The 23,266-nt window shown below is 52.2% G+C and overlaps 1 protein-coding gene across 1 annotated transcript; it reads right to left on the minus strand.

Moving 5' to 3' along the window:
- Window positions 1-1,631: 1,631 nt before the first annotated feature.
- On the minus strand, window positions 1,632-19,073 carry LOC139232729 (transmembrane 4 L6 family member 1-like). The gene is made up of 5 exons (XM_070863236.1): window positions 18,834-19,073; window positions 14,991-15,056; window positions 8,367-8,530; window positions 5,615-5,791; window positions 1,632-1,833 (listed from the first exon to the last, which is right to left on the minus strand). The coding sequence occupies exons 1-5, from the start codon at window positions 19,008-19,010 to the stop codon at window positions 1,818-1,820; spliced, it is 600 nt and encodes a 199-aa protein (XP_070719337.1). The 5' UTR covers window positions 19,011-19,073; the 3' UTR covers window positions 1,632-1,817.
- Window positions 19,074-23,266: the final 4,193 nt, after the last annotated feature.

Genomic DNA, 23,266 nt, shown 5'->3' on the forward strand with positions numbered 1-23,266 from the left:
GCAGGGTCAAACCCCGCTCCAGAGACTTGAGCATCAAAATCCAGGCTGAAACTCCCAGTGCAGTACTGAGCGAGCCCCGCACTGTCGGAGGGGCAGTACTGAGGGATCGCCGCACTGTCGGAGGGGCAGTACTGAGGGAGTGCCGCACTGTCGGAGGGGCAGTACTGAGGGATCGCCGCACTGTCGGGGGGCAGTACTGAGGGATCGCCGCACTGTCGGAGGGGCAGTACTGAGGGAGTGCCGCACTGTCGGAGGGGCAGTACTGAGGGATCGCCGCACTGTCGGAGAGGCAGTACTGAGGGAGCCCCGCACTGTCGGAGGGGCAGTACTGAGGGAGTGCCGCACTGTCGGAGGGACAGTACTGAGGGAGTGCCGCACTGTCGGAGGGGCAGTACTGAGGGAGTGACGCACTGTCGGAGGGGCAGTACTGAGCGAGCCCCGCACTGTCGGAGGGGCAGTACTGAGGGAGCTCCGCACTGTCGGAGGGGCAGTACTGAGGGAGCGCCGCACTGTCGGAGGGGCAGTACTGAGGGACCTCCGCACTGTCGGAGGGGCAGTACTGATGGAGCGCCGCACTGTCGGAGGGGCAGTACTGAGGGAGCGCCGCACTGTCGGAGGAGCAGTACTGAGGGAGGGCCGCACTGTCGGAGGGGCAGTACTGAGGGAGTGCCGCACTGTCGGAGGGGCAGTACTGAGGGACGCCGCACAGTCGGAGGGGCATTACTGAGGGAGCGCCGCACTGTCGGAGGGGCATTACTGAGGGAGCGCCGCACTGTCGGAGGGGCATTACTGAGGGAGCGCCGCACTGTCGGAGGGGCAGTACTGAGGGACGCCGCACTGTCGGAGGGGCATTACTGAGGGAGCGCCGCACTGTCGGAGGGGCATTACTGAGGGAGCGCCGCACTGTCGGAGAGGCAGTAGTGAGGGAGCCCCGCACTGTCGGAGGGGCAGTAATGAGGGAGCCCCGCACTGTCGGAGGGGCAGTACTGAGGGAGCGCCGCACTGTCGGAGGGGCAGTACTGAGGGAGCGCTGCACTGACAAGAGGGGCAGTATTGAGGGAGCGCTGCACTGTCGGAGGTGCCGTCTTTCAGATGAGACGTTAAACCGAGGCCCCGTCTGCTCCCTCAGGTGGACATAAAAGATCCCACGGCACTATTTCGAAGAGGAGCAGGGGGAGTTCTCCCGGGTGTCCTGGGGTCAATATTTATCCCTCAATCAACATCACTAAAACAGATTATCTGGTCATTATCACATTGCTGTGTGTGGGAGCTTGCTGTGCGCAAATTGGCTGCCGTGTTTCCCACATTCCAACAGTGTCTTCACTTCAAAAAGCACTTCATTGGCTGTAAAGCACTTTGAGACATCCTGTGGTCGTGAAAGGCGCTATATAAATACGCGTCTATCTTTACTTCATCTCATGGGCGGCAGTCGCGTCCAAAATAATAATCGCTCTATGTGCTGAAGGGCGCCTCCTGCCGGACGGGCAGGTGAACTGCGCCAACAGCCTCAGGGCAGCTCAGCTCAGAGCCAGAGAAGGCAACCTGAAGAGGCGACGATGATTATGGGAAATGGAGAACTAACTAAAGTAGGCATTCCGAAAACTAAAATGAAATCAAGACCATTAACTAGATCGTGTCTCGCTGTTTAATGGAACATTTACACAGGTACTGGGACAAGATTTTTTTTCCCTAGTAGTTTTATGTGGTGTGACAACGCATTTAACTGTACAGAAATGTTAACATATTTGGTGGTGGGCGAGGAAGGAACAGTCTATTAATCGAACGTTGGTTGCAGCATATCTTCTCGGCTCATCTATTCACCTTTGTGGTCTTCTGTAAGGAGAGAAAGCAAACGGACGTGATTGTAGGTACCGTAGTGAACTTCATAAATCCCAGCTTGCAGACAGAACTTCCTGGACTGCTCCTCAACTTCTGGCTCCACCTCAGTCCCCCCCCCACCGCCCCACCCCCTAGCCCCGCCTCTGACCTTTGGTCAAGCGGTGCGGAGGCAAGTCGAAGGACCTGTTCGCGGGCCTGGCTAAGGTGGCCGCCCACAGCCCATGGAACAATGTTCCCTCTCAATTGTGTTTTTTTTTTAAACTGGCTGTGCGGCCCTGTTCAAATTTTCAGGCGGGCGCGCGATTTTTTCCCCTGTGCAGGCGTGGGTTCTCCATCGCCCGGATTGCTCTGGTCATCGGCGGGGTTATGTGGAAGAGGAGAGAAGAAATCTGGTTATAGCCCGACAAACCCTGCTGCAGGAGGAGAACCATCCTCGCACTCATCAGCCCCGGCCTGAGGCTGATCCCGAAGCGAGGTTCACTGGGACTAGAATCGGGACTTGCTGTGTCGCTGGGCGCATCTGTTCAGAAGCAACCCGGGATTCTGTGCTGACTGACTGATTGTGACTGGCTGTTGTCGGTGTTTTTAGTCATCGATAATGCTTCTATCATCGAGTTGATTTTTGGGCTGATTTTCCTTTTTGGTGATTGGATAGGAATCTCCAGTTGTTTTTTTTTGGGTGGGTGTTTATAATGTGAATGAAATGTTTCTAATTCGGCACGGGCTTGACGGGCCGAACGGTCTCCTTCCGTGCTGTAACCAATCTATGATTATGGATCGCCACACGGCTTAGCTGGAGCGTCAGTGTGGTGGCGACTGCCTGCAGATCTTCTGCGAACCTGCCCGTGGCCCTGGAGAAGGAGCGTGGGGCGTCCTTTGGGACGCTTGAGGCTTTCTGCGACCGACGGGCAGCGCAGTGACTGAAGGGTACAGTGAACACTGCTGATATTATTGAATTGTATATGTTTCCTTTGTTTTTTGCCGTAGCTTTTTATTAGTTATGCCCCACTTAAAAAGGGCGGCATTTTTGTTAGTGTCTGATGACACTGTGGCAACCCAATGTCTCCTGATGAAAAGGTGTGCAGTTTCCTCAGTTTGATTATAGAGTGAGGTGATTATAGATCGATTGTAGAGTGAGGAGTTTAAATCTGCAATCGCCGAGTGCTCCGCTCACTGGACTGGCAAAGGATCTGCAGCAACAGAACAAATTAGTATCAGGGCGAAAATAAATGAGAGAAAACGCCGGGGACACTCAGCGTCTCCGGAGAGAGAAACAAGAGTTAACGTTCCAGGTCGCTGACCCTTGGTCAGAACCGGCAATGGTTCGAGACGCAGCAGGTTATTAAGCAAGTACAGAGGCAGGGAAGGTGGGGTTGTGGGGCGAGGAACTGCCGACCAGGACAGCTCGGAGACAGAGTGAGTCGCTGCTGCTGAAGAGAGACGGACGGAGGGAGCGTGCGTGCGTGCGGCGGCGCGTAGCGTGGATCCCAGGAACCGGCCAGAGCGGTGGTTCGAGGAACATGGCAGAGATCTCCAATCGTGGGTGGATCCGAGAGAGAAAGGGTGGAATCCACCTGGACTAAGTCGGAGGCAGTGGCTGAGGAAAGAGAGGTGGCTGTGAAAGTGAGTTTTGGCAGCTACCTAATCAAACACGGGAAGGGAAGCAGAGAGCAATGAAGATGAGCGAGGAAAGAGAGATGTGGGCTGCCTGGCTCAACAGAGAAAGCATCGAGAGTGGGGAAGGGAACTTGAGGGAGAATAACAGGAAACGATGTGGAAAGGGAGAGAAGATAAAGTAGATTCAGAATCAAAAAAAATCATAAAACAAAATGAATCATTAAAGGCAAGCATCTACTCATGCTTTGACATGTGTTCTGTGTCTGATCTATTCACCATTTACACATAGACCATTAAATAGGTTACAATACAATATAATCAGTTCATTATAACAGTGAGATTGATAGATTTTTGTTAGGTAAAGGTATTAAAGTGATTAAAAGATTTGATAAGGTAGATGGAGAGAAATTATTCCCTCTGGTGGGGGAAGTCGGGAGCAGGCAGGGAAGTGGAGCTGAGTCCATGATCAGATCAGCCATGATCGTATTAAATGGCGGAGCAGGCTCGAGGGGCCGTATGGCCTACTCCTGCTCCTATTTCTTATGCTCTTATGAGTCCAGAACAAGGGAGCGTAACCTTAATATCAGAGCCAGGCCGTTCACGGGGCGATGTGAGAAAGCACTTCTTCACAAACAGGGTGGTGGAACTCAAACTCTGTCGAGGCTGGGGAGGGGTCACAGAATCACGGAATGGTTACAGCACGGAAGGAGGCCATTCAGTCGATTGAGCCCGTCCCACCCGCCTGCCCTTTCCCCGCAGATATTGATCCTTCAGCTACTTATCCAACTCCCTTTTGAAAGCCACGATTGAGTCTGCCTCCACCACCCTCTCAGGCAGCGTATTCCAGATCATAACCAGTCGCTACGTAAAAACTTATCTTCTCACATCGCCTTTGAATGTCAGTGAAAATTTCAAAGCCGCAATAGACAGATTTTTGTTTGGCATGGGGTGCTAAGGGTTATGGAACCAAAGCGGGCAAATGGAGTTGAGATACAGATCAGCCATGATCTAATTGAATGGGGGAACCAGGCTCGAGGGGGCTGAATGGACTCCTCCCGTCCCTATGCAGCCGTGCCATCTCCAGGATTTCTGTAAAACATAGTGGGCAGATGCTTGAAATTTACTGCAACAATTATCGATTCTGTCCTTCCAACATGCACGGAGCAAGTATTTTGAGCTGTATGACACTAGGATGAAAGTACTGGTAGATACAGGGCTTCCATTGGGTGGGGTGGGGTGGGGTGGGGTGGGGTGTACTACACAGTGACACATTAAGTATATTGCACACGCAACATATTGGCTCAACACCGAGTCTGATTTTATTTATTCTGCAGGGAATTGGTATCGACTCATTAACTAAGCCAAGTGACAACACTGGACAATTTAATGTCATTTAATCCATGCTAAATATATTATTCTGCCTGCATGACACTAAATATACCCCATTTTACAGGGTACGGTAGGCTAGGTGATGTTACTGGACTAGTAATCCAGAGACCGGGACTAATGATCCAGAGACCCGAGTTCATATCCCACCGTGGCAGCCGGGGAATTTAAATTCAGTTAATTAAATAAATCTGGAATAAAAAGCCAGTGTCAGTAATAGTGACCATGAAACCCACGGATTGTCGTAAAAACCCATCTGGTTCACTAATGCCCCTTTAGGGAGGGAAATCTGCCGTCCTTACCTGGTCTGGCCGATATGTGACTCCAGACCCACAGCAATGTGGTTGACCCTTAACTGCCCCTCTGAAATGGCCCAGCGAGACACTCCGTTGTCCCAAACTGCCACAAAGAAGTACAGGTACAACATCTTTAATCCAGCTGCCCCAAAAACCGGACATTTTTGAGGCGGCCAAGATGGTGACATCGAGGGACGAGGAAACCGGCAGAAAATGCAGCGCTGGGGTGCCGAGAATCAGCGGCGGCGACGAGCACCAACAGCGAGGTCCGAAATCTGACAGAATCCGGAAAACCGGAACGGTCTCGGTCCCGAGGTTGCTGGATTGCAGACGTTGTACCACACGGACGGCACAGGCTGAAGAAGGCAGCTCACTTCCACCTTCTCAAGAGCAATTGGGGACGGGCAATAGAATGCTGGCCTTGCCAGCGACGCCTACATCCCAGGAACAAATCAAAAGAAGAACTGGTCCTCTACCTGCGCTCCCCACAGATGCATCCAACCAGACCGTTGATCATCTGGATGAAACACAAGAAGACTTCAATGGCACTGGAACCCAGCTGTACGGTGAACAACACCAGATTGAAGAGGACAATGTTCTTTGGCTCGATGCATTGACTCCATAGCGTTTGATTGAACAGGTAGCTGCCAGGCCTGGACAGAACAGATTAGAAAGGATGGTGTGAAATTACATAAAACACTGTGTACTTAGATACATGCTTTTACAATCATAGACAAATATCACAGCCACGCTTGGTTACAGATGCACAAAATAATCTTTAGAATGAGCCAGTTACTTAGTGCTGGTGAATCTGAACTGTGCCAAAACACGCAGCCAGACATAGAAACAGGCCGCCATTCAGCCCCTTGAGCCTGCTCCGCCATTTAATGGGATCTGCGACCTAACTCCATAAACCCGCCTTTGCCCCATATCACTTAATACCTTTGGTTAACGAAAATCTGTCAATCCCTTATTTAAAATAAACAACTACCCAGCACCAATTGCCGTTTTCAAAGTTCCAACCTTCTCCCGTCCTGTGTGTGTAGGAGTGTTTCCTAATTTCACTCCTGAAGGGTCTGGCTCTAATCTTTAGACTGTGCCCCTAGTCCCAGACTCCCCAACCAGCGGGAATCGTTTCTCTCTAGCTACCCAATTTGCTCCCCTTAATGTCTTGAAAACTTCGATCAAATCACCCCTTAACCTTCTATAGTCCGGGGAATACAACTCTAATTTGTGTAATCTCTCCTTGTAGCTTAACCCTTGCAGTCCGGGTACAGTTCTGGTAAACCTACGCCACACTCCCTCAGAGGCCAATATACCCTCCCTGAGGTGTGGGGCCCAGAACTGCTCACAGTGCTCCAGGTGTGGTCTAACCAGGGCTTTGTACAACTGTAGCATAACTTCTACCCCCTTGTATTCTAGCCCTCGAGCTATAAAGGCTTTTAATGATCGATGTACCTGGACCCCCCCCCAAGTCCCTTTGGACCTTCTGTTTTTAGCCTTTCACCATTTAGAAAAGTACTCTGTGCTATCCCTTTAAGGTCCAAAGCAGTCCAAAGCATTTTACAATTTAGGGAGTTCCCCAACCAACGTGCAGTTAAATTCTGAGGGACATCAGACTTACAGCAATTAGCCTTTCTAACTTTAAGACTTTTAGCCCGTTCCACTGTAGCAGAACAATAACCGGTGCAAGAGAACACGACCATCGATTATTTTGTGAAAAAGATAAATCAGATTTTAAAGCTTTTGTCTGGATCTTTCCTTCTGATTTCTAAATTCCATTTTGGAAGTGAAATTTGGAGCCAATTTAGGGAAAGAAAACAGATTTTCATCGGTAAAGTTTTCCAGCCAACCAAAACCGGAGACGTGGAAAGATTGAGCTGGTTGTGATATTTCAACAGTTGACACGTCAGAATCAGAAAGACGGAGCACAATGATCATTAGCCCCTCCTCGCGGTGCAATAGTTACTCAAATGAGCAACCTGTCCATGACGGTACAAATATAGACTTCATCGACACCCGGTGGTGCTGGCCATTCAGGAAGAAACCAAGAGGAGAGCCACACGTTGTACCAAATACTCATCTGTACTAATCCTGGACACGGGGGATGGGAGTGTGTGTGGTTTTTGTGACGACCTCGTTCTGAAGCAGTGGTAGATATGGTAGTGAGCTGCATTACATGTGACGGAATCCAGAGTGGTATCTCTGGTTACACTGCCCTCTCCACCTCTGCCTTCTTGTTGTGCAGAGACGGGTATGGCGAGAAAGCAGGAATGGGGTACTGAAGTTGCATGTTCAGCCATGAACTCATTGAATGGTGGTGCAGGCTCGAAGGGCCGAATGGCCTACTCCTGCACCTATTTTCTATGTTAAGTATACGCGAGTTGCTTCCCAGAGAAAAACAAGAGGGTCACCTCCGAGGGCGACCATCTCAAGGTTAAGAACACAAGAATTAGGAGCAGGAGTCAGCCATTCGGCACCTCGAGCATGCTCTGCCACTCAGTGAGATCATGGCTGATCTTCGACCTCAACTCCACTTCCCTGCACTGTCCCCATATCCCGCGATTCCCGTAATATTCAAAAATCTATCGATCTCAGCCTTGAATATACTCAAAGACTCAGCCTCCACAGCCCTCTGGGGCAGAGAATTCCAAAGATTCATAACCCTCTGAGTGAAGAAGTTTCTCCTCATCTCAGTCCTAAATGGCCGACCCCTTATCCTGAGACTGTGACCCCTGGTTCTAGACTCCCCAGCCCGGGGGGAAACATCCTCCCTGCATCTACCCTGTCAAGCCCTGTAAGAATGTTGTATGTTTCAATGAGATCACCTCTCATTCTTCTAAACTCTAGAGAATATCGGCCTAGTCTGCTCAATCTCTCCTCATAGGACAATCCCCCCATCCCAGGAATCAGTCTGGTGAACCTTCGCAGCACTCCCTCTATGGCAAGTATATCCTTCCTTAGGTAAGGAGACCCAAACTGTGCACAATACTCCAGGTGTGGTCTCACCAGGGCCCTGTATAATTGTAGTAAGCCATCTTTCCTCCGAAACTCAAGGTTGGCATTAGCAGAGAGGACAGGCAACAGGTCCCCCTCGTGGCTACATCCTTTGGCAGCTCGCCAGGGGAAGATCGCCAAAGGGAAAAGTAGAAGATGATTTATAATCAAAGAAGAAGAAACGCAAGCTAAGCCAGGAGACCGTTCGTTCAAACCATTCCCCACTCCTACCCGAATTCCGTGAGGTTATCTTCAAAGGGTCTTCCCCATTTTAAGTCGCGGGAACCTTGGGAATGCTGACAGAAGGGTCCGTAAATCAAGCCCAACGCAGAGATACCAAAGCAGTAGGTTGCACCCAGAACACTAATGAGGGCAAACAGCACTGAGAGACACATCTGCAAGACAGTAAGTACACGACATTGTTAAACAAAATCCCAACTTTTACATTGAAATACCATTAAAGTGAGGCCCAAAGAAAGATTTGCATTTATATTGCGCCTTTCACGACCACCTGAGGTCTCAAAGTGCTTTAGACCCATTGAAGTACTTTTGGAGTGTAGTCACTGTTGTAATGTGGGAAACGCAGCAGCAAATTTGCGCACAGCACTGCCCCTCCGACAGTGCGGGGCTCCCTCAGTACTGCCCCTCCGACAGTGCGGGGCTCCCTCAGCACTGTCCCTCCGACAGTGCGGCATTCCCTCAGTACTGCCCCTCCGACAGTGCGGGGCTCCCTCAGCACTGTCCCTCCGACAGTGCGGCACTCCCTCAGTACTGCCCCTCCGACAGTGCGGGGCTCCCTCAGTACTGCCCCTCCGACAGTGCAGCGCTCCCTCAGTACTGCCCCTCCGACAGTGCGGCACTCCCTCAGCACTGTCCCTCCGACAGTGCGGGGCTCCCTCAGTACTGCCCCTCCGACAGTGCGGGGCTCCCTCAGTACTGCCCCTCCGACAGTGCGGCGCTCCCTCAGTACTGCCCCTCCGACAGTGCGGGGCTCCCTCAGCACTGTCCCTCCGACAGTGCGGCACTCCCTCAGTACTGCCCCTCCGACAGTGCGGCACTCCCTCAGTACTGCCCCTCCGACAGTGCGGGGCTCCCTCAGTACTGCCCCTCCGACAGTGCGGGGCTCCCTCAGCACTGTCCCTCCGACAGTGCGGCACTCCCTCAGTACTGCCCCTCCGACAGTGCGGTGCTCCCTCAGCACTGTCCCTCCGACAGTGCGGCACTCCCTCAGTACTGCCCCTCCGACAGTGCGGGGCTCCCTCAGCACTGTCCCTCCGACAGTGCGGCACTCCCTCAGTACTGCCCCTCCGACAGTGCGGGGCTCCCTCAGTACTGCCCCTCCGACAGTGCGGCACTCCCTCAGCACTGTCCCTCCGACAGTGCGGGGCTCCCTCAGTACTGCCCCTCCGACAGTGCGGGGCTCCCTCAGTACTGCCCCTCCGACAGTGCGGGGCTCCCTCAGTACTGCCCCTCCGACAGTGCGGCGCTCCCTCAGTACTGCCCCTCCGACAGTGCGGGGTTCCCTCAGCACTGTCCCTCCGATAGTGCGGCACTCCCTCAGTACTGCCCCTCCGACAGTGCGGCACTCCCTCAGTACTGCCCCTCCGACAGTGCGGGGCTCCCTCAGCACTGTCCCTCCGACCGGCACTCCCTCAGTACTGCCCCTCCGACAGTGCGGCACTCCCTCAGTACTGCCCCTCCGACAGTGCGGGGCTCCCTCAGTACTGCCCCTCCGACAGTGCGGCGCTCCCTCAGTACTGCCCCTCCGACAGTGCGGCGCTCCCTCAGCACTGTCCCTCCGACAGTGCGGCACTCCCTCAGTACTGCCCCTCCGACAGTGCGGCACTCCCTCAGTACTGCACCTCCGACAGTGCGGGGCTCCCTCAGCACTGTCCCTCCGACAGTGCGGCACTCCCTCAGTACTGCCCCTCCGACAGTGCGGCACTCCCTCAGTACTGCCCCTCCGACAGTGCGGCGCTCCCTCAGATTTTTTTGTGTGATTGCTAAGATGTGCATTGATGCTATTGAGGGAATGCAGCTTCTGCTACTATAAATGTGTATTGTGTCACTAAAATCGCACAAAAGGTCTCAGGGAGTTAGCTGCAATACATGGTTGTTGCCCAAGGATATTGTCCTTGGTCTCTGACTGATGATGCCCATTTACTTGTCGCACACATGTTAGAAATTATCTCTTCAGTTTTCTTAGAATATATTAAGTTCAGCGGGCTGTAAGGGGTGGTTTTCAGGGGGTCAGCTTTCCCTTCTGACCTTATATGAGTGGTTCCGAATCGCTCCCACACCCTTGGTTCTAGACACTGGAATTATGAAGGGACTGTGACAGACTTGGACAGACAATCGGTTTCAAGGTAGGAAGCAGGTATGGCTTTATTGTGTTTAAAAAGAAGTAAAAAGGCACACCTTTAATAACACACACACAGACCAATACACACTGAAGGGTACAACACATTGAATAAATTGTCCAATTACAGTCTGTGGGGAAAAGAATACAGCTTAAACTCTAAATGGGGTAAAGAGGAGAATGCAGATACATTTACACAAGTTATCCCAGCCTCCCCGCTCCCAATTCCCCTAACTAACTAAGTTATAGCTCTGAGGGTTCAGGGGCTATGTTCACCAATCCCTTTAGACAGTTGCCGGTGAATCGTGGTTTCGGGGTTCGCTGCACTTGGCCTTCTAGGCGAGCCGTACCCCGGACGGAGGAGAGGACTTCGGACTGCGTAGTCTTCGGTTGGGGTGCATCCGTTGATGCGGTAAGTTGCGTTTTGGATGTATGGGGTAAATACCCACTTTCTTTGGTTAGGAATAGTTTAGTTAGTCCCTTTTGGTAATTTCTCATCCGTTGGTCGTTCCGAAGTAGATTGTAGAGTGGAAATAAAGGTCGATTCTTCAGGTTTTGCTGATTTGGTTTCGGTTGGTCGTTTCGCTGGTTGTAGTAGCCCGGGTTTGTCAATTTGGCTGCTGACAACCTTCCATTTCGTGGGCCTCGTGCTCAGTCAGTTCGAGATGAGTTCTAGTAGTTTCCTTCATTGCTCCATTTCTTCACTCCCCAGCTCCGGCTGCTTGTGTCTGTGTTCCAGTCTGTGCTCTGCTTCTCTCCTATCTTCTGCTAGTTTCTGTGTTCTGCTAGTCTGCGTGCTGCTCCTTGCTGCTCTTTCCTTGTAAAAACTGGGGGATAGATATATTCCAAAAAAAAGGCTCCGTTATCTTCCATCAAATCTCTTGGGCTCTGTTTGAACTGTTCTGTCCACTGATTTTCAAATGTCTCCTTTGTCAGCAGTATGTGAGAGTGTGCTATCACTGGTTTTGCATTATTTTAGAATTGTCCAGTTTCTTGACCATGATTTCCATTGTGCTTGATTGGGTAATTCGATTATCTCTTAGAGGGTGAATAGTTCCCCCAGACAGTCTGGGGTCTTTAATACACGAATTTGGCCCCACCTCCTGTATTTGGTAACTTTTTTTTTTGCAGCCAAAATGTTGTAGAATCTTAAAATTGATATGCTCCTTCCCATAGATGTTTAGGGGATCTCAAACTTCTGTAATTTAGCTCCATTTTGAATTCCCTTTCCTATGAGCCCAAACACTGGGGGGGGGGGGGGTCTCCATGAATGCATCCCCTTTTATCCCCCGCAGGCTGCGTCTGCCCCTTTAAACTCATTTTAAAAACCCAGAAAGGGATTCTTCTCCTCTGTAGGGGAAAGGTACCTGGAATCTTTGCGAGATATTGGTAAATTCTACAGGGCTGATGGTTATTGAGCTCCCATACCTAAAATAACAATGGGGGAGTTGGCAATGTTACCCCCTGTTACCCCACTGGGTGAGTTCTCGATTGCTGCCTGGAGCAGGTTTCTCCCGGACCCTGCAATCCTCCTGGGCAGCTCCTGACCTCTAAGCAGGTTGTCTGATTGTCCTCGACTGGGAGCCAACGACAGGAAGATCTTAAAGAGGGAAGGCAGGAGAGATGCAGAAAAAAATGTAGCTTTTTAGAATTTGCCTATTGCCCTCCAGGTGTTAGGATGCATGTAAATATCCAGGGGCCCAGGAGAGGCGAGGGCCCAGGGGCAGCACGGACCCAGCCCACACTGTGCGATATGTGTGCTCACTGGGTCCGTGCAGCAGAGCAGGTCTCCAGTCGTCCTGGTTAACCCTTGTCACTGGACCCAGACCTCACTCTGTCAAGCCCGTGTGGTGGCTGGTGTGCAACGGTCACCCCACGTTAAAACAATCCACCCACAGGCATCTTCCACCCTTCAGGATGTAGTTCGGGATCCGGAATATTAGGTCCTTCATTGAAACACCTGTGAACTCATCCTTTTTGGTGTGGAAGCAAGTCACACTCGCTTCGAGGGATCGCCAATGATGATGTCTCCCTTAGTATTGCCCTTCTGACAGTGCAGCACTCCCTCAGTACCGCCCCTCCGACAGTGCGGCACTCCCTCAGTACTGCCCCTCCGACAGTGCGGCACTCCCTCAGTACTGCCCCTCCGACAGTACGGCAGTCCTTCAGTACTGCCCCTCCGACAGAGCGGCAGTCCTTCAGTACTGCTCCTCCGATGGTGCAGCACTCCCTCAGTACTGCCCCTCCGACAGTGCGGCGCTCCCTCAATACTGCCCCTCCGACAGTGCGGCAATCCCTCAGTACTGCCCCTCCGACAGTGCGGCACTCCCTCAGTACTGCCCCTCCGACAGTGCAGGGCTCCTTCAGTACTGCCCCTCCGACAGTGCGGCACTCCCTCAGTACTGCCTCTCCGACAGTGCGGCGCTCCCTCAGTACAGCCCCTCTGACAGTGCAAGGCTCCCTCAGTACTGCCCCTCCGACAGTGTGACACTCCCTCAGTACTGCCCCTCCGACAGTGCAGGGCTCCCTCAGTACTGCCCCTCTGACAGTGCGGCACTCCCTCAGTACTGCCTCTCCGACAGTGCGGCGCTCCCTCAGTACTGCCCCTCCGACAGTGCGGCACTCCCTCAGTACTGCCCCTCCGACAGTGCGGCGCTCCCTCAGTACAGCCCCTCCGACAGTGCAAGGCTCCCTCAGTACTGCCCCTCCGACAGTGTGGCACTCCCTCAGTACTGCCCCTCCGACAGTGCAAGGCTCCCTCAGTACTGCCCCTCCGACAGTGTGGCACTCCCTCAGTACTGCCCCTCCGACAGTGCGGCACTCCCTTAGTACTGCCCCTCCGACAGTGCAAGGCTCCCTCAGTACTGCCTCTCCGACAGTGCGGCACTCCCTCAGTACTGCCCCTCCGACAGTGCAGGGTTCCTTCAGTACTGCTGCTCCGACAGTGCGGCACTCCCTCAGTACTGCCTCTCCGACAGTGCGGCGCTCCCTCAGTACAGCCCCTCTGACAGTGCAAGGCTCCCTCAGTACTGCCCCTCCGACAGTGTGACACTCCCTCAGTACTGCCCCTCCGACAGTGCAGGGCTCCCTCAGTACTGCCCCTCTGACAGTGCGGCACTCCCTCAGTACTGCCTCTCCGACAGTGCGGCGCTCCCTCAGTACTGCCCCTCCGACAGTGCGGCACTCCCTCAGTACTGCCCCTCCGACAGTGCGGCGCTCCCTCAGTACAGTCCCTCCGACAGTGTGGCACTCCCTCAGTACTGCCCCTCCGACAGTGCAAGGCTCCCTCAGTACTGCCCCTCCGACAGTGTGGCACTCCCTCAGTACTGCCCCTCCGACAGTGCGGCACTCCCTCAGTACTGCCCCTCCGACAGTGCAAGGCTCCCTCAGTACTGCCCCTCCGACAGTGTGGCACTCCCTCAGTACTGCCCCTCCGACAGTGCGGCACTCCCTCAGTACTGCCCCTCCGACAGTGCAAGGCTCCCTCAGTACTGCCTCTCCGACAGTGCGGCGCTCCCTCAGTACTGCCCCTCCGACAGTGTGGCACTCCCTCAGTACTGCCCCTCCGACAGTGCAAGGCTCCCTCAGTACTGCCCCTCCGACAGTGTGGCACTCCCTCAGTACTGCCCCTCCGACAGTGCGGCGCTCCCTCAGTACTGCCCCTCCGACAGTGCGGCACTCCCTCAGTACTGCCCCTCCGACAGTGTGGCACTCCCTCAGTACTGCCCCTCCGACAGTGCGGCACTCCCTCAGTACTGCCCCTCCGACAGTGCGCGCTTCCTCGGCACTGTACTCCGACAGTGCATCGCTCCCTCAGTACTGCCCCTCCGACAGTGCGGCGCTCCCTCAGTACTGCCCCTCCGACACTGCGGCGCTCCCTCAGTACTGCCCCTCCGACAGTGCGGCGCTCCCTCAGTACCGCCCCTCCGACAGTGCGGCGCTCCCTCAGTACTGCCCCTCCGACAGTGCGGCACTCCCTCAGTACTGCCCCTCCGACAGTGCGGCACTTCCTCGGCACTGTACTCCGACAGTGCATCGCTCCCTCAGTACTGCCCCTCCGACAGTGCGGCGCTCCCTCAGTACTGCCCCTCCGACAGTGCATCGCTCCCTCAGTACTGCCCCTCCGACAGTGCGGTGCTCCCTCAGTACTGCCCCTCCGACAGTGCGGCGCTTCCTCAGTACTGCCCCTCCGACAGTGCGGCATTCCCTCAGCACTGCACTGGGAGTATCGGCCTGGATTATGCGCTGAGTGTGTAGAGTGGTGGGAAGAACGATTTAGCATGGAGACATTACTCTCTCAAAACTTTCTAAGTGTAGCCTGTTGGCCTTCTAGAACACCAAAACTAATTTTGACTAAAATCACCCTGATTTATACGTACCTTTTTATAAACAGAAGTTTAGAACTTTACTCGATATTCTTAATGTGACAGAAGCAAAGACAAATGTAATGTATTTATTACGGCAGTGCACAGTTGTAAAGCTAGCTGCCAACTCACCCCACATCTTTCTCCACAATATTGCTTTTTGCTTATTGCTAAGAAATGCATGGCCGGGAACAAAACCTGTGCAAAAACAAAGCAGGAAATAAAAATAAGTAAGTGACAGCAAATGGGTAGCTTATTAAGAGGTATAAATCGATTAGCACTGTACATTTATCGATTGCGCTGCATGGTGATCAATAGTTTATCATATTATAAACTTGCACAACATGGATTATGCAACAATCTTTAAGTGTGGACTCCTCATGTACATATCCAGAAAAACACGATAAGGAAGGGGTGTTTTTGCTCTGACTGATAGAGGTGGTGAAAATGATGAAGGGTTCGATAGGGTGGATGCAGAGCAACTGTGTGTACTTGTGGGCGAGTCTGGATAAGGGGTTATCAATGTAAGTCACCCACTAACAGATTAAAGAAAGGATTTGGAGGGATTCCTTTATACAGGTGATTGGCGAGAATGTGTACTTTGGAGTGATTGAAACATAAGAGCATTGACATAAAATCACAAGAAAGGAAACCAACATCGTTAAAACAGATTATCTGGTCATTATCTGGGTATACCGATCTTCTCGCTTGAAAAACGAAGGCTGAGGGGTGAGCTAATAGAGGTCTATAAAATTATGAAAGGTTTTGATGGAGTGGATACAGAGAGAATGTTCCCACTTGTGGGGAAGAGCATAACTAGAGGCCATCAATATCAGATAGTCATCCAGAAATCCCACGGGGAATTCAGGAGAAACTTCTTTACCCAGAGAGCGGTGAGAATGTGGAACTCGCTGCTACAGGGAGGGGTTGAGGCGAATAGTATCGATGTATTTAAGGGGAGGCTGGACAAGTATATGGGGGAGAAGGGAATCGAGGGTTAAGCTGATAGAGTTAGATGGGGAAAGAGGGGAGGAGGCTCGAGTGGGTCATAAACGCGGGCATGGACTGGCTGGGCCGAACGGCCTGTTTCTGTGCCGTATATCCGGTGTAATTATCACATGGCTGCGGGAGCTTGCTGTGCACAAATTGGCTGCCGCATTTTCTACCGGACTTCCTACGTTACGACAGCGACGGCACTTCAAAACTGCGTCATTGGCTGTCGTGTCAGCTGTGGCTCACCTGAGTCCGAAGGTCGTGGGTTCAAGCGCCCATTCTAGGGACTTGAGTATAAAAATCTAGGCTGACATTCCCAGTGCAGTACTGAGGGAGCGCCGCACTGTCGGAGGGGCAGTACTGAGGGAGTGCCGCACTGACGGCGGGGCAGTACTGAGGGAGCGCCGCACTGTCGGAGGGTCAGTACTGAGGGAGCACCGCACTGTCGGAGGGTCAGTACTGAGGGAGCACCGCACTGTCGGAGGGTCAGTACTGAGGGAGCACCGCACTGTCGGAGGGGCAGTACTGAGGGAGCACCGCACTGTCGGAGGAGCAGTACTGAGGGAGTGCCGCACTGTCGGAGGGTCAGTACTGAGGGAGCACCGCACTGTCGGAGGAGCAGTACTGAGGGAGCACCGCACTGTCGGAGGGGCAGTACTGAGGGAGCACCGCACTGTCGGAGGGGCAGTACTGAGGGAGCGCCGCACTGTCGGAGGGGCAGTACTGAGGGAGCGCCGCACTGTCGGAGGGGCAGCACTGAGGGAGTGCTGCACTGTCGGAGGGGTGATACTGAGGGAGCACCGTACTGTTGGAGGGGCGGTACTGAGGGAGTGCTGCACTGTCGGAGGGACGGTACTGAGGGAGTGCTGCACTGTCGGAGGGGCAGTAATGAGGGAGGGCCGCGCAGTCGGAGGGGCAGTACTGAGGGAGTGGTTGGAGGGGCAGTACTGAGGGAGCACCGCACTGTCGGAGGAGCGGTACTGAGGGAGCGCCGCACTGTCGGAGGGGCAGTACTGAGGGAGTGGTCGGAGGGGCAGTACTGAGGGAGTGGTCGGAGGGGCAGTACTGAGGGAGTGCCGCACTGTCGGAGGGGCAGTACTGAGGGAGTGGTCGGAGGGGCAGTACTGAGGGAGCGCCGCACTGTCGGAGGTGCCGACTTTCAGACAGGACGTTAAACCAGGGCGCTGTCTGCTCTCTCGGGCAAATGTAAAAGATCCCACGGATACTCTTGGAAGGTGAGCAGGGGAGTTCTCCCCGGTGTCCTGGGGCCGATATTTACCCCTCAATCAACAAAACAAAAACAGCTGATCTGGTCATTATCACACCGCTGTGTGTGGGAGCTTGCTGTGCACAAATTGGCTGCCGCGTTTCCCACATTATGACAGTGACTACACCCCAAAAAGTACTTCATTGGCTGTAAAGCGCTTTGGGATGTCATGAGGGCGTGAACGGCGCTATCTAAATGCAAGTCTTTCTGAAGTGCTTTGTGACGACCTGAGGACGTGAAAGGCTCTATTGTAATGCAATGTCTTTTTTTTCTAAAATGCTTTGAGACGTCAAGGACATGAAAGGCGCTATAGAAATGCAATTTCTTTGTATCTAAAAGCACTTTGCAACAAAATGAAGGCGTGAAAGGCGCTATAGAAATGAAATTTGTTTCTTTCCAAAGCGCTTTGGGCCGGTCCCGAGGGTGTGAAAGGCGCTGTAGGAATGCGAGGCCTTCCTTTGTAAATCCTTGGCGGTGAGAGCCAGATGGGTGAGCTAGGAAAAAGATGTCAAGTGATGGAGGCCCAGGGAGGCTGGGAACAAAATGGCGGCGGGCGGGAGGGGAGGGGAGGGGAGGCCGCCCGGGGCCCGGCAATGGCGGGGGAACGAGGCCGGCAATCACCTCAGCAAAGGGCGGCCTCCCCCTGGGGGACACAATAAATCCCCTCGGGGAGACGGTCGGCTCACCGGGCCGCCGCCATCACATCGGAAAATCAAAGTCTCTCGACAACAACAGGCCGTGAGTGAGACACAAAGCCTGTCACACCAGTCAAAATAACACAATGCTCAATTCATTCAAGTTAAACATTAATAACTATAAACCAACTTTAAAATGCTTATTAAACATTATTAATGATAAACTAACTGGATAAAAACTGTCAATAATTCCAATTAAACATTAATAAAGATAAATGGGAGTAACCGTCCAAAAATATAACTTTGGGAAAATTAACTGGAGATAAATGTCAAGCAATACAAAAATAAACATTTTTATCCCGTCAATTTATATTATTCAAGAAATTCAAATTAAACATAAATGAGGAAAACTGGATTTAAAAAAGACAATAATTACAAATGAAAAGTAAATGAGATGAACTAAACTGGATTCAAAATGCCAAGAATTACAAATGTAAACATTAATAAAGGAAGACTAACGGGATAAAAAAAGTTAAATGAAACATATAAATAAGATAAATTAACTGGATAAAAACGTCAAGAAATTCAAATTAAACTTTATAATCGCCAAACTAACGATAAAATTGTCAAGAAATACAAATATGGGGAAAATTAACTGTTTTTTTTTAAAAAGCCAAATGAAAGCAGTAAGAGTTTAGACTTGAACATAAGATTAAAAGTAGAAGTTGTGATGAAAGGGAGATTTTGGGGAGGGAGGGAGGGAGGGAGATATAAAAGTGACATTGTTGGGCGCCTCCCGCCCTCAGCCGCCGGACAAGATGTGGCTCGAGAAACAACATGGACACGGGGAGGGGGGGTCCCGTCCGTCCCACGGGGAGGGGAGGGGGTCCCGTCCCCGTCCCCGTCCCCGGTCCGTCCGTCCGTCCCACGGGGAGGGGAGGGGGTCCCGTCCCCGTCCCCGGTCCGTCCGTCCGTCCCACGGGGAGGGGAGGGGGTCCCGTCCCCGTCCCCGTCCCCGTCCCCGGTCCGTCCGTCCGTCCCATGGGGAGGGGAGGGCGTCCCGTCCCGTCCCGCTCTCACCAGGAAGCCTCCTCCCACCGCTCCACCCAGGTACAGCACCTCCACCGTCAGGTGCTGCTCCTGGATGTACACCAGGCTCCAGTTTGGGAAGAAAAGCAGAAGATTGGCCACCACGCAGAAGAAGATGACGGGGAAGAGTGAAACCGCGATGCATCCGGCACACTCTCTGGGACACATGCTCTGCCCCTGGCCCTGCCCTGTGTGTGTCTGGGACCTGGCTCCCCCTCTCTTCCCTTCCTTGGAGAAGACCCCCAGCCCCTGCCCTGCCCCTGCCCTGTGTGTGTGTGTGTGTCTGGGACCTGGCTCCCCCTCTCTTCCCTTCCTTGGAGAAGACCCCCAGCCCCTGCCCTGCCCCTGCCCTGTGTGTGTGTGTGTGTCTGGGACCTGGCTCCCCCTCTCTTCCCTTCCTTGGAGAAGACCTCCAGCCCCTGCCCCTGCCCTGTGTGTGTGTGTGTGTGTGTCTGGGACCTGGCTCCCCCTCTCTTCCCTTCCTTGGAGAAGACCCCCAGCCCCTGCCCCTGCCCTGTGTGTGTGTGTGTGTCTGGGACCTGGCTCCCCCTCTCTTCCCTTCCTTGGAGAAGACCTCCAGCCCCTGCCCCTGCCCTGTGTGTGTGTGTCTGGGATCTGGCTCCCCCTCTCTTCCCTTCCTTGGAGAAGACCTCCAGCCCCTGCCCTGTGTGTGTGTGTGTGTCTGGGACCTGGCTCCCCCTCTCTTCCCTTCCTTGGAGAAGACCTCCAGCCCCTGCCCTGTGTGTGTGTGTGTGTCTGGGACCTGGCTCCCCCTCTCTTCCCTTCCTTGGAGAAGACCTCCAGCCCCTGCCCCTGCCCTGTGTGTGTGTGTGTGTCTGGGACCTGGCTCCCCCTCTCTTCCCTTCCTTGGAGAAGACCTCCAGCCCCTGCCCCTGCCCCTGCCCTGTGTGTGTGTGTGTGTGTCTGGGACCTGGCTCCCCCTCTCTTCCCTTCCTTGGAGAAGACCTCCAGCCCCTGGCCCTGCCCCACAGCTCTGCTCCCCTCTTGGCTGCTTTTGACAAGCAGAGCTGCAGGACTCCTGTGTGTGTGTGGGGGGGGGTTTGTTTGTTTGAAAAACCACAAGAATACATTTAAAGAAAGACTGTCATTTTTACAGTGTCTTTCACGACCACCCAAAGCAGCTTACAGCCAACGAAGCACTTTTTTTTTGAAGTGTCGTCACTGCCCTGATGTAGGAAACGCGGCAGCCAGTTTTGCGCACAGCAAGCTCCCACAAACAGCAATGTGATAATGAACGGATAATCTGTTTCAGTGATGTTGATTGAGGGATAAATATTGGCCCCAGGACACCCGGTACAACCCCGCCCGCTCTTTCTTCGAAATAGTGGCCATGGGATCTTTTCTGTCAAGCTGAGGGAGCGGACAGGGCCTCGGTTTTTAACGTCTCACCTCCAGCGATGCAGCACTCCCTCAGTACGGCACTGGAGTGTCAGTGTCGATTTATGTGCTCAAGTCTCTGGAGTGGGACTTGAACCCACAACCTTCTGTCTCGGAGGGGAGGGGGCTACCCACTGAGCCACAGCTGATTTACTGTAGCTTTTACTTCGTTACATAGTACTTACGACCCCCCTCCCCAAGTTTGGAGAGCATAAGACCGTAAATAGGAGCAGGAGCAGGCCCTTCGGCCCATCTTTTGTGATTAAATAACAAAACGTCTGAAGCAAAAGGAGATGGTAATCTCGCTTGCCTTCCACCCTATCACAGACCTCCCCCTTTGCTCGTTCCTCCTCTCTCTGCTTTCCCTGCCTCCACACTTGTTTAAAACCTGTTGTATCTCTTAACTTTTTCCAGTTCTGACGAAAGGTCATCGACCTGAAACGTTAACTCTATTTCTCTCTCCGCTAATGCTGCCCGACCCGCTGACTACTTCCAGCATTTTATGTTTTTATTTCAGACTTCCAGCATCCACAGTATTTTGCCTTTGTATTAAGAGCATAAGAAATAGGAGCAGGAAATCGGCCCTTCGAACCTGTTCCGCCATTCAATAAGATCATGGCTGATCTTCTACTTCAAATCCACCTTCTCGCTCTATCCCTTGATTCCCTTAGTGTCCAAAAATCTATCTCGGCCTTGAATATACTCAACGACTGAGCATCCACAGCCCTTTGGGGCAGAGAATTCCAAAGATTCACAACCCTCTGAATGAAGAAATTGCTCATCAATTCATATCTAAATGCCAGATCCCTGATTCTGAGACTGTGACCCCTAGTCTTAGACTTCTCCAGCCAGAGGAAACATCCTCACAGCATCTACCCTGTCAAACCCCCCTCAGAATCTTATATGTTTCAATAAGATCACCTCTCATTCTTCTAAACGCCAATGAGTACAGGCCCAACCTGCTCAACCTTTCCTCATAAGGCAACCCCTTCATCTCAGGAATCAACCGAGTGAACCTTCTCTGAACAGCCTCCAATGCAAGTATATCCTTTCTTAAATACGGAGACCAAAACTGTACGCAGTACTCCAGGTGTGGTCTCACCAATACCTGTACAGTTGGAGCAGGACTGCTCTGCTTTTCTACTCCATCCCCCTTGCAATAAAGGCCAACATTCCATTTGCCTTCCTGATCACTTGCTGTACCTGTGTACTAACTTTTTGTGCTTCATGTACAAGGACCCCAGATCACTTTACCGCAGCATTCTGTAGCCTCTCTCCATTTAAATAAGAATTTGCTTGACAGGTAAGGGCATTGAGAGATATGAAAAGAAGCAAAGCAGGTTATTTCCTGCTGGTTTTTCTGACCTTGGCAATCTGGCCACTCCTTAAAGGCGGTGATGTAAAAGTAGCTGCCTTGTGATGTACCTGTATGGGCCACTTCTCCACAGGAGCTGTGATCTTAAAGTCAGGCCAGGTTAAACAGCTCCATCTCAAGAGCTAAACGCCACATATTACAGATCTCTGGACTACCTGAGAGCAATTGGATGAGTCGTTAAACCGAGGCCCCGTCTGCCCTCTCAGGTGGACGTAAAAGATCCCACGGCACTATTTCGTAGAAGAGCAGGGAAGTTCTCCCTGGTGTCCTGGGCTAATATTTATCCCTCAATCAACGTAACAAAAACAGATGATCTGCTCATTATCACATTGCTGTGTGTGGGAGCTTGCTGTGCGCAAATTTGCTGCTGCGTTTACAACAGTGACTACACTCCAAAAGTACTTCATTGGCTGTAAAGCGCTTTGAGACATCCGGGGGACGTGAATGGCGCAAAATAAATGCAAGTCTTTCTTTAATTGCACTGGAGATCTGCTTGTCCATTGCAACAGATTACTCTGTGGATCCAACACTAGGATCTGTATGTCTCGACTATTTTATTTCAACAACATTTTACTTGTAAAAGGAGATTTGTGCATGAAAAATAAATCCCTTTGAATGAAACTCGAGTTTATCTGGACATTTTCTCCATCTAAATGTATCTTTGTTTGTTTTCATATTACTGCAAATTAATCGTCTACGTGAATTCTTGTATTTTACAATAAGAATTGGTATTTATATAACGCCTTAACGTAGAAAAACCTCGCCGATGAGAGGAAGAAGTGGACGCCAAACCAAAGGAGGAGATATTGGTGACTAAAAGTTAGCAAGTGTTAGTAGGGGGTGGTAAGCCATTCTAAAATGAAAAGATTAGTCCTTGCAAACATACACTTACAGCAAGGTGCATCTAAATAAATACCCTTGTATTAGATCGAGAATAATATATTGTGATTTTTTGGATTGTTAATGTTATCACTGCCCATGATCTCCTCTCCTTCTTAGGCAGCCCCCCAGACTCGAGGATGACTTGCTCCCACACTGCAATGAGTTCTCAGGTGACTGATGAGACCAATGCGGGATCTACAGACCCTGTCACAGGTGGGGCAGACGCTGTTTGAAGGGACGGATGGGTGGGGTGTTTGATTTGTTGTACGCTCCTTCCGCTATTTCTGGTTGGCTACCGCGTGCTCCCGCGAAGAGATTCGAAGTGTTCGCTGCTTTTCCGGATGCTCCTCCTTCACTTTGAGCGGTGTTGGGCCGGGGATTCCGTGTTGGGCCGGGGATTCCGTGTTGGGCCGGGGATTCCGTGTTGGGCCGGGGATTCCGTGTTGGGCCGGGGATTCCGTGTTGGGCCGGGGATTCCGTGTTGGGCCGGGGATTCCGTGTTGGGCCGGGGATTCCGTGTTGGGCCGGGGATTCCCCCAAGAGTCGGTGGGGATGTTACATTTTTTCAAGGCGGTTTTGAGGGTGTCCTTGAAGTGTTTTCTCTTGCCCTCCTGGGGCTCACCTACCGTGACATAGCTCGGGGTAGAGCACTTGTTTCGGGAGTCAAGCCCATGATCTAAATGCGAGGAGAAGAAAAACGTGAAATTAATAATTAGAAGTCATTTTTGTAAAACAAATGAATTGTAAAATCTGCCCATTTAGTTGAATT

The sequence above is a fragment of the Pristiophorus japonicus genome, chromosome 20 (genome assembly GCF_044704955.1).
Source record: "Pristiophorus japonicus isolate sPriJap1 chromosome 20, sPriJap1.hap1, whole genome shotgun sequence".
Classification (NCBI taxonomy): Eukaryota; Metazoa; Chordata; class Chondrichthyes; family Pristiophoridae; genus Pristiophorus; species Pristiophorus japonicus.

Coding starts and splice junctions, on each gene's coding strand:
- LOC139232729 (XM_070863236.1), bottom strand. CDS start 19,010: ATGTGTCCCAGAGAGTGTGCCGGATGCATCGCGGTTTCACTCTTCCCC. Junction 8,531..14,990: donor ATTGTGGAGAAAGATGTGGG/GTGAGTTGGCAG, acceptor ACTGTCTTGCAG/ATGTGTCTCTCAGTGCTGTT. Junction 5,792..8,366: donor GATAACCTCACGGAATTCGG/GTAGGAGTGGGG, acceptor TGTTCTGTCCAG/GCCTGGCAGCTACCTGTTCA.